This window comes from Propithecus coquereli, unplaced genomic scaffold (assembly GCF_000956105.1).
Source record: "Propithecus coquereli isolate 6110/MARCELLA unplaced genomic scaffold, Pcoq_1.0 Scaffold35, whole genome shotgun sequence".
Lineage (NCBI taxonomy): Eukaryota > Metazoa > Chordata > Mammalia > Primates > Indriidae > Propithecus > Propithecus coquereli.
This window is the reverse complement of record NW_012149174.1, coordinates 6,882,899-6,897,316: the sequence shown is the minus strand read 5'-3', so window position 1 is coordinate 6,897,316 and position 14,418 is coordinate 6,882,899. Positions and strand designations below refer to the sequence as shown.

At 54.5% G+C, this 14,418-nt stretch overlaps 1 protein-coding gene across 2 annotated transcripts in view; it reads left to right on the top strand.

The window, feature by feature from the left end:
* Window positions 1-12,624, top strand: part of MYBL2 (v-myb avian myeloblastosis viral oncogene homolog-like 2) — a 28,599-nt gene extending 15,975 nt beyond the window's left edge. For both annotated transcript variants that reach the window (XM_012651212.1, XM_012651211.1), the window contains 8 exons: window positions 876-1,163; window positions 1,986-2,396; window positions 4,744-4,883; window positions 6,974-7,073; window positions 8,415-8,528; window positions 9,673-9,777; window positions 11,392-11,541; window positions 12,094-12,624. In XM_012651212.1, coding sequence (XP_012506666.1) covers window positions 876-1,163; window positions 1,986-2,396; window positions 4,744-4,883; window positions 6,974-7,073; window positions 8,415-8,528; window positions 9,673-9,777; window positions 11,392-11,541; window positions 12,094-12,222 — 1,437 coding nt within the window. In that variant the 3' untranslated portion in view covers window positions 12,223-12,624. The remainder of the gene's footprint in view (window positions 1-875; window positions 1,164-1,985; window positions 2,397-4,743; window positions 4,884-6,973; window positions 7,074-8,414; window positions 8,529-9,672; window positions 9,778-11,391; window positions 11,542-12,093) is intronic.
* Window positions 12,625-14,418: the final 1,794 nt, after the last annotated feature.

The window sequence follows — 14,418 nt, the reverse complement described above, 5'->3', positions numbered from 1 at the left end:
GTGGCTCACTGCAACCTCAAACTCTTGGGCTCAAGCGATCCTCCTGCCTCAGCCTCCCGAGTAGCTGGGACAACAGGCATGCACCACCACACCTGGCTAATTTTTAAAATTTTTTGTAGAGATGGGGTCTCGCTATGTTGCCCAGGCTGGTCTCAAGTCCCTGACATGCTGTTTTCAAGGCTACACTGGAGCCTGTCAGGTTAATGTGCCAACCTTGTTTCCAGAGTTTTGCCAGGAGAGCTATTGCTGCAAAGGATTTTCCTCTATTTCCTTTTTTCTTCCCCCATCACGAGGTTAGTATACTTGTGTTTTTCATACTTTCATTTTAGAATATTAAGCATTGAGAAAAGTTGCAAGAGTAGTACAAAGAACTCCCATATACCTTGTATGGATTTGTTAGTTTTTAACATTTTGCCAGAGTTGCTTTATCTTTCTGTAGATACGACTTTTGTCATCCGAGCCGTCTGAGAGTCGATGACGTACGTTATGCCTCTTTGCCCCTCGATGCTTCTGCGCGGATTCCCTTAGAATAAGGCCATTCGCTTACATAACCACAGTACAGCTACAGCCAATTCAGGGCATTTAACGTTGATTTGGGAATTTAATCTACAGTCCGTGTTCCACTTTTTCCTGCCCATGATCCAGTCCAGGACCAGACATTGCATTTAATTGTACTGTCTCTTTCATCAGCCTTTGTTAGTCTCATGATGTATTCGAAGTGTAAGGTCTGGCTAGTTATTTTACAGAATGTTTCTCATTGTGGGCTCAGCTGAGTTTCCTTATTAGATTCAATTTGTGTTTTTTAGCTGGAAATTATTGCATAATCTGTATCTCATAACAAAAAAAATCCAGATGGGGGCCCTTGTATCCAACAGGGAAGACTTGCAACCAACTGGCCTCCAGCACCCCCTACCATGAAGGAGGAAGAAAGCAGTGAGGAGGAGGCCGCGGCAGCTGCCACTTCTCAGGAGCCAGAGCCTGTCCCTACAGAGCTGGACAGAGTGCAAACGCCAGAGCCCGTGGAGGACTTCCCCAAGCATGAGGACCAGGAGGGTTCCTCGCCAGAAACGAGCCTGCCCTACAAGTGGGTGGTGGAGGCAGCAAACCTCCTCATCCCTGCAGTGGGGGCCAGCCTCTCTGAAGCCCTGGACTTGATTGAGTCGGTATGTTGGTCACAGCACTTCACAGTGGGCACAGAGCACCCCCCAGGTGGGAGTGCTTCTCTTAGGGGTCTGCATCTGCCTGTTCACTCCACAATCCACTAATGATTGCTGACTTGATGCCAAGTACTCCACCCTGAGCCAGGGCCTGGGGGTACCGAGGTAGTCACCATGTGGTCCCTGCTCTGGGGAGCTCCCAGTGAGCAGCAGGCTGCAAGGTGTGTGGTGGCACCTGACCTAGGGGTTCAGCACAGATTAGGGAAGGAAGGCTACCCGGAGGAGGTGGCGCTGCACTGAGTCCTCAAGGATGACTGGCAGAGAGTAGTGTGGTGTTTGTGGCACCACACGTGGTTGGGTCTCCCTGGAGAGGAGCCCAGGAAGTGCCAGGGCTGGGCTGCGTCTGTAGCAGTGAGCGGGTTCTGTTTTCTCAGGGGGGAGCAGCCCCTGAAGCCACGCTGTGGTGACCTCGCTGGCTGGGGTGATTCGTGTTTGTTCTTAGAAGCTTGATGACTTGGGGCAGATCACATGCCCTTGGGCCCAGGTTCTTCGGTATGAAAGTGGGGAAAGTGATGCTTCCCTAGCAGGGTTGTTGAAGTGCCCCAAGGAGGCACCAGTGATGGGTGGGCATCTCATCTACTGCTCGGTGTTTTGCTCTATAGAAATATAGAGACGTAGGAAGCTCTTTGAGGAAATGCAGGCAATGTTACTGATCAGTCCGGCGCTGCGGAATCATATTGGACACTGCGTATTTCCCTTTAGTGACAAAGTCCTGTCGTATTAAAAGCAGAGTAATTGCAGTTCTACCCAACCTCCCTCTCTGGGCAGGACCCCGATGCTTGGTGTGACCTGAGTAAATTTGACCTCCCCGAAGAGCCGTCTGCAGAAGGCAGTATCAACAACAGCCCGGCGCGGCCCCAAGCATCGCAGCAGCAGGCCCTGCTGCCCCGCCAGCCTGCCGCCCCGGTACCCAACATGACCGAGTACCGCCTGGACGGCCACACCATCTCGGACCTGAGCCGGAGCAGCCGCGGCGAGCTGATCCCTATCTCTCCCAACACTGAAGTCGGGGGCTCAGGCATGGGCACACCGCCCTCCATGCTTAAGAGGCAGAAGAAGAGGCGTGTGGCTCTGTCCCCAGTCACAGAGAATAGCGCCAGCCTGTCCTTCCTGGACTCCTGCAACAGCCTCACCCCCAAGAGCACACCCGTCAAGACGCTTCCCTTCTCACCCTCCCAGGTGCGTGGACCCCGCTCCAGCTGCTTATCGGGTTCAGTTTACAGACACCCAGTGCCCAACACAGGGCCTGGCACACACCAGCCAGCCAGTGTTCACTGAGCACCTGCTTTGTGTCTGGCCTTGTGCTCAGCATTGGGAACACAAGGATGGGCAAAAACAGACCTGGCCCTGCCCTCATGGAGCTTACGCTCTGGTAGGAGCACCAGTTAGTAAATTTAAAAAGACCCCAACCCAAATGTGACAAGTAGTATGAAAGAGAAGGCTCACGGTGCTATCCCTGTGTCTAGTCTGGAGAGATCCAGGAAGACTTCCAGGAGGAGGAGGAATTGCTCGAGCTGAGGAAATAGTAGATGCTAACTGGGCAATGAAGAGGAGAAAGAGAATTGGTCATGTTTGTCAAAGGCATCCATTTGTTGAACCTAAATCTGTTCATAGCAGATTTGCCAGCATGGGGGAGCAGAGGTGAAGACGACACAGGCCAGCCAGTGCTGGGGACAAGCTTGTAATGAGTTAACCAGAATGCAGATGGGGAGCGGCTGTGGTGACAGCAATTGTGAAGCTCTCTACTGTGTTCTGGGTACTGCCCCCAGGGCTGTTTGTAATATACACAGAAAGTCCATGGGGAGAGCTGGGAGGGGTGCCAGGGTCTTTCCTAGAGGTCGAGGAGGTGCTCGGGCTTCCTGGAGAGTGGAGTCCAAGCTGGGTCTCCTCAGTCACCTCCAACAAAGGCCCAGACACAGGGAAGGACAGGATGGAGGTGAAGGCCAGAGCCAGGATTTGTGGGGCAGAGGCCTTGGAGGGCTTTGGGTCTCCCTGGGCCTGCTCCTCCTGCGAAGCTGTGGGAGACAGCGAGGCTGACGACGCATGTTGCAGGAGGTCACCCCATCACCTGCTGGGGAGGGATCGAGGCTCAGCCTACTGGTTGGGGTGGCTAGTGGTGTTTCTGAGAGAGGCCCTGTATCGGTTTGTGTGGGCTGCTGTAGCAGTACCACGGACTGGGTGGCTTAGACAATAGACATTTAGCAGCCTTGGTGTCTCCGGAAGCCTTTCTCCTTGGTTTGTAGATGGCCGTCTCCTCCCTGTCTTCATATGATCCTCCTTTGTGTGTCTGTATCTTAATCTCTCATCTTGTCTTTTAGAACCTCTTATTTTATATCTTCTTACAAAGACACCGGTTTTTGGATTAGGCCTGCCCTAATGACTTCATTTCAAGTTAATTACCTCTTTAAGGGCCCTAGCTCCAAATACAGTCCCATTCTGAGGTGCTCCGAGGGTTAGGACTTCAATATGTAAATTTGGGGGGACATAGTTCAGCCCATGCCACATCCCATGTGAGGTCCACTGGCTGGAAGGAAGACAGCAGAGCTCTGAACTGCCCAAATGGCAGCCCAGGATGGTGGGGTGTGGTGGTCGCCCTGCTCCAGAGACCCCGTACAGGGCGGTGGCCCTCAGGGCTGCAGAGCACCTTCAGGGCAGAGAGGGAGGAGAAGATGGTGCTTTTAGAGCATGGCCATTGGTTCAGATCTGGATTTGAGTCTCACCTCTAATACTCAGTGCAAGAATCTAAACCTCTCTAAGCCTCGATTTTCTTATCTGTAAAAGGGGAATAGTAATAGTAGCCTGTGTCTCAGGATTTGTGGAACCAGATGAAATTATCTGTGTAAGGTGCTTAGCTCTGGCACGAGAAGGGGCTCTCTAAATAGTAACCTCACCACCATCGCCACGCCCTGTGCCTTCGCAGGTCGGTTAACACATTGACTGCCATGCTAGGAAAGAAAGGTCTTTCCCTGGGGCCATGGTGTTTTATTAAAACAAAATGATCCTTTCTAATTTGTTTTTTATTTTCTTTGTGTGAGTTATATGCAATGCAATCCACATTTTAAGAATTAAATTGTCAGTATCAATTGTAACAGAACATCAACAAGTAAGATTTTCACAAACCAACTGCAGGGTTTTGCTTCACGAGGCCCCCGGCTCAAGACTAGCCTGAGTTTTGACCAAGCCACGTGGCAGCATGTTAAGGGCTATTTTTATTTCTTCTGAAAAGGAGCTGCTCTCCCGCAGTCGCCTTTCTTTGCCGCCAGTGTCCCGTCGGCAGCAGGCCAGAGTAGAGATGGCAAGGGCTGGGGATAGGGGCAGTGGTGAGCCTGGGGTCTCCACGAACCTGCTTGGTGGGCTCCTGTCGCTCTGTCCTGGTCCTTGTTCTCTGGTGCCGGACAGGTTAGGAGGGGACCTCCATGTCAGAGAGCAGACATGTTGCAGGGAGGGGCTCAGGGGTCTCTCCACTGCCCCCTCAGGAATCCACATGCAGGTCATTTGGTCTTGTGTCTTCTCTCTTCCCTGGCAGTTTCTGAACTTCTGGAACAAACAGGACACGTTGGAGCTGGAGAGCCCCTCGCTGACGTCTACCCCAGTGTGCAGCCAGAAGGTGGTGGTTACCACGCCCCTGCACCGGGACAAGACGCCCCTGCACCAGAAACACGCGGCGTGAGTGCTCCGCTGCCCACCTGTGGCTTCCCCAGCTGTGGCCAGCCCGGGGCCCCAGGACCACTGGTTGGGAGTGGGGAGCAGTAACCTTGGAAAAACTCTGCAGCCTGTGTTCAAGAAAGCGTCCTCCCTTCTGGCCTCATGTTTTGTCATTTTTATCAATATAGTCTAAGGCTGCACCTTTTGCTTTTACTCATATTTATTTTTAAACTTGAAAATTTTTTTAATCTCAGGAAGAGAGTCAAAATTGCCCCCCAAAACATAATCTCTTTTCCCCTTTTATGAGTTTCAAGTGCAAATCCATTGGTGTTTTTTTTTTTAATATATATATTTATTTTTTTCTACTGGGTACACGTAGCCTTTGGTGTAAAATGAAGATGTGTTCCCCAAGTGCATTGCATTTGAGTAGCCTTCTGTGCAAGAAGAAAGTGCCCTGCTCTCTCCCTCTCTGCCTCCCCACACTCCGAGCTCGCAGAGCGTAGTGTTTCTCATCCCAAAGCCCATGCAGGTTGCTCACCGGCCTGCTTGCGTGGAAGTGCTTTCACAGTAAGTTTACCTCCTTGGGTCGTCATGACTCCGAATTCCACAGTTGCTTAACTGTTCTCTGCTTACTGCATTTGCTGCAGGAGAAGCATTGCTGTTATTTCATGAGTAAGTTATGTGATTCAGGAATCAGTTCAGGGCCAGGCATGGTGGCTCAAGCCTGTAACCCCAGTGCTTTGGGAGGCCACGGCAGGAGGATCTGAGACCAGCGTGGGCAACATAGTGAGATCCCATCTCTACAAAAGATAAGAAAAATTAGCCGGACATAGTGACACACGCCTATAGTTCCAGCTACTTGAGAGGTTGAGGTGGGAGGATCCCTTGGGCCCAGGAGTTTAAGGTTACAGTGAACTGTGATGGCACCACTGTTATTCTAGTCTGGGCGACAGAGCAAGACACGGTCTCTTTAAAAAAAAGGAGGCCACGCACGTTGGTTCACGCCTGTAATCCTAGCACTCTGAGAGACTGAGGTAGGATGATTGCTTGAGGTCAGGAGTTCAAGACCAGCCTAAGCAAGGGTGAGACCCTATCTCTACTAAAAATAGAAAAATTAGCTGGGTGTCCTGATGTGCTCCTGTAATCCCAGCCACTTGGGAGGCTGAGGCAGGAGGTTTGCTTGAGCCCAGGAGTTTGAGGCTGCAGTGAGCTATGATGATGCCAGTGTGCTCTAGCCAGGGTGACAGAGTGAGACTCTGTCTCAAAAAAATTGAATCCCCCTTTCCACTTCTGCTTATACAAAAAAAAAAAAAGAATCAGTTCAGGAATTTTCACCCTTGTAACGATACATAATTTCATAAACAGTGAATGAATCCCTTGGTGAGAAATCAGTTTCTAAACAGTTTATCGGAAGCAAACATGGATAGGTTTTGTGAGAAGTGATTGTCCATTCAAACTGGAATCCTGGACTTTGCATCTAAGCCCTTAAACAGAGACGCTGGTGCCGTAAGGCGTTGATGCTTCCCTTTCTCCCTTCTCACCCACGTCCCTCACCTGCTGCCTCTCTCCAGCTCTGCTCTGCTGCAGCAAGAAGCATTTCCAGTGCCCTTCATTCCTCTGCAGACCGACATCTCCTTCTAGTTCCTTCTGTCTGAACGTTGCCCTTAACTTTGTACTGTGTGCCTGCCGGTGATGAGTTCTGTCAGCCTTTGTATATCTGAAGTTGCCTTAATTTTTGAAAGATATTTTTGCTGGGTATTGAGTTCTAGGTTGACAGTTGTTTTTTTGTTTAAATTTTTCAGTGCTTTAAGGATGTCCTGTCTTCTGGCTGGCAGTTTTATCTTTGGTTTTAAACAGTTTGATTACAATGCACCTTGGTGTGTTTTTCTTTGTTTCTCGTGCTTGGTGTTCACCGAGGTTTGTTCCTTCTGTTTCTGAGGAGGCCCTTCCTCTGGGCTTCTGACTTAGGCCTGTGGGGTGGGCGGGTGCTGTGGGAGGAGAACCTATGCCGGGGCCAAAGGTCAGCTGGAGGGAAGGTGGGGTCAGGGCAGCAGAGTGTCTCCTGTCTGCCCCCTATCCTATCACTGAGCATCTCTCTTGGCCCCTGGCAGGTTTGTAACCCCAGATCAGAAGTACTCCATGGACAACACTCCCCACACACCAACCCCGTTCAAGAACGCCCTGGAGAAGTACGGACCCCTAAAGCCCCTGGTACGTGGCGTGGTCGCTGCCGCGAGTCTCCGCGAGGTGCGGTCTCGTGGGTTTGTCCAACCATGCACAGTTCACAGGGCCCTTTCCTTCTGAGAATTCACTGGATTCTTCCCTCCTGAGAAGACGCAGAGCTCCTAATTATATAAATGGAGAAACCGAGGCTGCCACTTGTCACCTCACCTGACATTTCCTGAGCGTCTTCAGTGTGCCAGGCAGGCGCCGGCTGGTGCTGGTGGCACAGTGGTGTCCTGTGAAGCTCGGCCTTCAGGATGGTAGAGATGGACAGGAAACACTTAAATTACTAAAATACTTTCAGCTGACAACAAGTGCCGGGAAGCAAACGGGTAGTTCAGGGATGGAGAAGGACTTCCCAGGTGCTGCGCCTGGTTTGGAGAAGTGGCGAGTTGGCGCTCAGTCCTAAGCCTCCTGTCTGGCTCCTGGGTCTCCACAGAACACGAGGAAGCCCTGGTGGGCGTCTCCCAGCAGGGTCGGGTTGATGGGATCACGTTTTCCCCATGAAAAAAGAAAGAGCTGGCACTTGGGGCTTTCTGAAACAGGCATTTAGAAATCAGTGGAAGGTGAGAGAGGCGTGGTCGTGGAGGAGCATTGCACCGGGAGCAGGGGCTGTGGGGGGGCCTCCTGTGAAGCCTGAAGTGGCCGGGGCTGGGGCTCCCCTAGTCCTATAATGGGGTGATTCTGCATTAAGTACAGTTCCTAGGGACGTGTTGCGTGGGCGAGGTATTAGTTAGCGCTGCCCCTTCCTGCTAAAACATTAATATCTCCATCCTCCCCAGACAGGTCTGAGAGGGAAAACCTCACGACTTTGGCAGCCGTAATTAAAGCACGCAGGGGCTTTTCATGTGACCGCTGAGGCGTCGCTGTGTCCTCCATCTTCCATTCAGTAGCTCCCTGCCCTGTTCTCTGCTGCTTGAGGCCAGAGAGGTCTCTTGGAACCCCCAGGCCTGAGAAGGGGGTGGATTTGAGCATCCTCACAGTGTGGAACAGAGAAGTGGGTAGGCCTGGACTTTGAGCCAGTCCAGGTTCTAACTCAACAGCTGTGTGACCGTGGCCAGGCTCTCGGTCTCACGGGGCTGTGTGAGGGTCTCTGTGGGCCTGGGCCGCTTACTGCCACGCAGGCCCTCAGGGAGTTGAGGTTGTGGTCGGCTTGTCCAGGGCGGGACGGTTTGTGGTTGTGAGTGGTGCGTATGAGGTCAGTGTCCTGGTGCCAGGCCTCCTGCCGGCTGCCAAGACAGTCCAGGTGTGACCGGGCGTGCGCCGCTGTCCCACACCCACGCACCTGAGGGCGGTGCCTCACGTGGGCCATCCCCACCCTGCCTGCAGCCCCAGACCCCACACCTGGAGGAGGACTTGAAGGAGGTGCTGCGCTCCGAGGCCGGCATCGAGCTCACCATCGAGGACGACGTGAGGCCCGAGAAGCAGAAGAGGAAGCCGGGGGTGAGTGCGTGGGGGCGGGGGAGTTGGAGCCATGGGGGTGCTCTAGGGACAGGTGGTAGCTAGAAGGCTGGGGAGAGGGTGGTCAGCACATGTCCCCTGCCCCACAGTGGTTATCGAGGAGCTGCCATTGTAAGGTCTGATGTCTCTGGGACCCTCCTTTGCTCCCCTTTTAACTGTTCACTCGCTTACCCAGCGCTGCGTGGCGTCTGGATCCTTCCAAGGTGGGCCTGGGCTGGGTGTGGTGCACCGAGAAGCAATTAAGGCCCAGGCACTGTCTCCCCTTCAGAGCTCAGTGGGCAAGACAGACGCTAGACAGACGGGACGACTATCTGAGTTCACAGGGTATCGGGGGCAGCAGACAGAAGGCAGGGAGGAGTCCGTGGGAGTCCAGAGCGTGGGGTGGTCAGGAAGGGCCGCCGGGCAAGGCAGCACCCGGCTGGGTGTCTGCGCTGCGTGAGGCAGGGGCAGGGGGGACGGGAGTGGGTAGGGACCCCTGGGTGCAGAGAGCAGGGAAGGGATGGTCCCGAGGCTGGCACAGAAGCTGGCCCCCGAGCCAGCCTCCACCTCCAGGGCCCTCCCTGGCCTCTCCTTGGTGTGGGCCGGTGGTTCTGCGCCGTGGCAGCTCCTGCTGGGGCCCACTGCTGGGTTGGGGGGTGTTAGTCTCAGAGCCCCTCCCTGGTGTTGAAACAGACCCTAGACATGCTTATGCCTGGGGCATTCCTTGTATCAGGTGTTTCTAGAGGGGTTGTCCCAAGGGCTTTTACATTTCCACGTGACTCGTCTGTGGTGGGTGTTGTAGGTGTTGCTTAGATTCTCTCTGCTGGGCCTTAGGGGATGTGTCTGGTCCATTTGGGGGTGAAGACTGGGTTTCTTTGTGGGTGGAGGCTCAGGCTGTGTCCTTGCTCACTGTTGCAGCATCTGGCAGGACAGGGTCTGACCTGGGCACAGGGTCTATAATGGGGCCAAAGTCTCCCAGCCCCCCACACCCCGACGGCAAAGCTCTACCAGCCGGGCCTCACTTGAAGGCTCCACTGGGGCAGGACCTGGTTTTGTGACCGTCTGTGACTGTGGTCATCAGGTACTGATCATGGGAGTCCCTGACACCCACCCTGACCACCTCCTTCCTCCCCTGCCCAACCCCCAGCTGCGGCGGAGCCCCATCAAGAAGGTCCGGAAGTCTCTGGCTCTTGACATTGTGGATGAGGATGTGAAGCTGATGATGTCCACACTGCCCAAGAATCTGTCCTTGGTAAGGGGTCAGCCACCCCAGGACTGCAGAGGGCTCTTCTGCTTGGGGAGGATGGAGTCTCCTTGAATGCCTTTTGCCTTTGGAGTGGTCTAGTGATTCTCGGACTGGGCTTCTGGAACACTGGGCTGCATAGGCAGGGCCTGTCAGGGAAGGCGGGTCTGGGCTCCCACCCCTGGCTTCGTCAGCCGCTCTGCTGTGTCTTTCACAGAAGGTTCCATTTGACAGGAGTTGTGTTGTTAGAACACACTTGGAAACCATGGGTCTGGGTGTCCAGCACCCTTCCTTGCATTCTGTTCATGGGGGTGACCACAGAGAGGGTCAGTGATGTTCCTCAAGTCACAGGCAGGCGGCTGGGGACACGTCAGGCCTGGGATAGGTGCTGTCCAGCTCCCAGGCCACTGCACTTGCTGTGCCAGGCGCCACAGTCAGGCTGACCTCAGGAAGGGGGTCATTACCTATGCGGAGTGTGGGTCCCCAGAGACCATGCCATGCTGCTCCCTCTCAGCTGATGGTGGGGTGAGCCCAGCTTGCCCTGGTGCTGGGGTGGAGCCAGTGAGAGGTCATGAGCAGAGGTTGCGAATTGCCTGACCAGATCTTGCAAGTTGACTGCTACCCTCCTGGTCTCTGCAGAGAAACCTCACTCTGGCCAGGGACCCCTGCCAGGCTGGGGACTTAGTGCTCTCCAGCCAGACTGCCAAAAAGAAAAAATGTCACGGCAACGGATGAAGAGCATAGAGTTAGAGTCAGGTGGCCCTGGGTTTGAGTCCTGACACCAACACTGCTCCTTGGGGCCTTTCAGGTTCCCTGAGCCCCCATTTATTTGGCTATAAAAGGAGCCCTGAGACCAGGCTCATGCCTGTAATCCCAGCACTTTGGGAGTCCAAGGTGGAAGGATTGCTTGAGGCCAGGAGTTCGAGACCAGCCTGGGCAACATAGTAAGACCCTGTCTCTACAAAAAAAATAAAAGAATTAACTGGGTAGAGTGGCACGTGCCTGTAGTCCCAGCTATTCAGGAAGCCCAGGCGGCAGGATTGCTCAAGCCTGGGAATTGGAGGTTGCAGTGAGCAGTGACTGGGCCACTGCACTCTAGCTTAGGCAACAGAGTGAGACCATTTCTAGGAAGAAAAAAGGAGCCCCGAGGGCAAAGTGAGAAGCAGAACAGAGGCTGGAACGCACAGGAGGTGCCTGGTGCAACTCTGCTGTGTTTGCAGGGTGCTGCTGCCTCTTTCCGATGCTTGTGGATGTTTCTGGCACTGGGAGGAATAGGAACAGCCTTGGCTCTGCCTGAGGCTGCCTGTGCAAGGAGCAGCAGTATCGAGCACGTGCTGGGTGTCAGGCTCCGGAAAGGGCACTGCACAAATGTTTTCTTGGTCTTGCAAGTTAAAAAGTTCTTTAGAAAAAGATTAAGTTCCTTGCTTAATCTTTTAAGTAAGAAAGTAAGATTTGTGTAAACCCCCCATCTGGAAGAGGAAACTGAGGCGTAGAAAGAGTGCCTCCCACTCCAGATCTCAGCAGCCAGGAGGGGTGGCACTGGGGTGGTGCCGCAGGGCACTTTTTCTTCCCACTGAGAGCTTGTGGCAAAGTGGCAACTCTTTAACTTGGTTTTGATTTCAGCCTACAACTGCCCCATCCAGCTCCTCCAGCCTCACCCTGTCAGGGATCAAAGGGGACAACAGCCTGCTCAACCAGGGCTTCCTGCAGGCCAAGCCCGACAAGGCAGTGGTGGCCCAGAAGCCCCGAAGCCACTTCCCGACACCTGCCCCCGTGAGTGCTGCCACACTGCCCTTCTCACCTCAGGGCCTTTGCACAGGCTGTTCCCTCTGCCTGGAAACTCCTCCTGCAGCCCTCCTGTGGCTGTGTTTGCTGGGCTTACTCTTCTGATCTCAGTCCAAATGCCACTTCCACAGGGAAGCCTTCCCTGACTCCACATACTGGAGAGGCCCCGCTCATTCCCACCTGGGTCTCACTTGTAACCAAGTCAGTACGTCTGTGTTTGGTTTCCTCCGTGCACGTGTGTGCTCAAGGGTGGGGGCTGGCCTGGGCTGCTCGCGTCTCTGTGGCTTTCTCATGAGGCTGGTGCTGCACTGGGGGCACGGCCGTGTCTCTTGTCCAGCCTCCTGCTTTACCGTGAGGAAGCCCACAGCTGGGGAGTGACATCCCCGGGGCACCCAGGAAGGTAGAGCACAGAAAGCTGCTGGCTTCTAGAGGGAGGGAGGCTCCTAGAAGTGCCCTTGACCCCTCCCTGGCCAGGATTGCCTGGGTTTGCTGGGAGCCCGTTGTCCCTGCCTGGGTGGTAACCCTCTTGTCTCCTGCCAGATGACCAGCGCCTGGAAGACAGTGGCCTGCGGGGGGACCAGGGACCAACTCTTCATGCAGGAGAAAGCCCGGCAGCTCCTGGGCCGCTTGAAGCCCAGCCACACGTCTCGGACCCTCATCTTGTCCTGAGGGGCTAGGCGGTCACGAGCCCGTTTTCATGTTTACAGGGACTGGGGGGCAGAGGGGATCTGTGAATTTGAGACTCACACTCAGGTGACCACCCGCCTGCAGGGAGCCTCCTGCTGCCACCCCCTCCCAGTCTGCTCAGGTCGGGGCAGGAAGGCCGCACACTGTCCTGTCGCCCAGTCCGGCTGCAGGCGGTTCCTGGTGCTAACAGAACAAGGCCCCACTCCTGGGCCTGCCTGGTTCCCTCCCCAGTGCCACAGGGAGCCCAGTTAGTGACTCCCAAGCCTGGGTCAGGCCTGGTCTCATCTCAGACCCTGCTTAGGACAGGGGACGCGGCAGGGTTGCTCCTTCCCTCAACTCCTTTTGGTGCATTTTCTTGGAAGAATAAAATCGCCTCTCTCCTTGTGCTGCTCTGGCTCTACCTTCCTTTTGGGCACCGCTCGTGGTTCCCTGGTGACTGTCCTCAGGGATGTGGGGACCTGGGCTCTCATCCTGAGTGCAGGCTTGTCCGCACGGCCTCGGCCTGGGGGCCGTGGACCCTTCTCCCCTAGTGAGCTGGGAGCAGTTTTTGTCTCTGCCCAGTGGGCACCTGCAACGCTCTGAGGACTCTCCACCATGGGGTGGGGGCGGGCGGAGACGGGGCAGGCAGAGGAGGTCAGTGGGATGGTGCAGTAGGCCCTTGGCCCTCGCCATGGGTGGCTCACCTGGTCTCCAACGAGCCCCTGCCCTAAGCTGAGCCCAGCCCCTGAGTCAAACTGAACGAGGAGGAGGAGGAGGAGTGACAGGCACTGGGCAGAACCTTCGAGCCACAGTGGCCAGGGCTGAGGAGGGCCGGAACTCCTTCCCTAGTGGCCCTAAATCCCTGAGTTGTGGCAGCAGTTGCAGCCTGGACTGTTGCCTGCCCTGGTACTTGGCTGTAGTTGGGAGGAGTCACGGGGTTGAAGAGGGGGTGATGCCAAGCCTGCGAAGGCTGAGGTCGGGAAGTGATGTTTTCCACAGTGGGATTCCTGGGGCGGCATACGTGGCCATCCCTGAGGGCCGAGGTTGAGTGGGCCTAGGCAGGCCCGACCTGGCTTCAGAGCCTCACTCCCAAGGGAGATCCAGCAGGTTCTCTCCCGGGGCAGGAGATGCAGACATCTGTAACGCGGCGAGGACTGTGAGTTAGGATGCTGGGGTTCACGTCTGTCTGGCCTCTCACACCCCCACCCTGCCGAGCTCACGCAGCCACACCCAGTCATGCCCTCTTTGGCCTGGCTGTGCCCCAGTTTCTGCTCTGGAGCTGAGGAGGGGACAGAGTTCTGCTTTTCCTGCCCTGCTTCCTGCAGCCCATGTAGAGGAGCTGGATGCTCCGGTAGGTTCCATTGCTGAACCACACCAGCCTCACGCCCTTTGCGATTTCTCAGCCTGGAACCCATTGCCTCCCCAACTTCTCCAGGCTCCGTCAACTGGCTGCTCCCAGCGTGCCATGGCCACCGGCCCACGGGGCTGTCAGTGCTGGATGGCCCCTGCCCTGCCGCGAGGATGGGGACTGGGTTGCCTCTGTCTCCCAGGGCTCACCAAGGCTGTCTGGGGAACACCTTCCATTTGCATATTATCTGTGGCTGCTCTCACGTTACAATGGCAGGACTGAGTAGTGACAGAGACCGTGTGGCTGGCAAAGCCTAAAGTACTTATGATCTGGCTCTTTACAGAAGTTTGTCAACCTCTGAGTTAAACAATACGTTTTAGCCTTTCCATATCAGTACAGAAATGGCTTCCTCACTTTCTTTGAAGGCAGAATACTATTTTATTGTGTGGTTGCACTATAATCAGGTCCTCTTAACAGATACTTAGTCCATTTCTGACCCCCCCCCATTTTTTAAAAAGAATGGGATCTCACTATGCTGCCCAGGCTGGACTCAAACTCAAGTGATCCTCCTGCCTCAGCCTTCAGAGAAGCTAGGATTACAGGTGTGTGCCACCACATCCAGCTCATTTCTGACCTTTTGCTGCTACAAATAACACTGCAGTGAATAACCTGTACTTACCTCATTTTCCACATGTGTAAATATATTTCCACACGTTTAAATATTTTCATGGAATGAAGTCCCAGAAGTGGGATTCCTCCATCAAAGCCTACGCACATTGATAATTTTTGTAGCTATTTTCTTTTTTTTTTTTTTTTTGAGACAGAGTCTCACTCTTTTGCCTGGGCTAGAG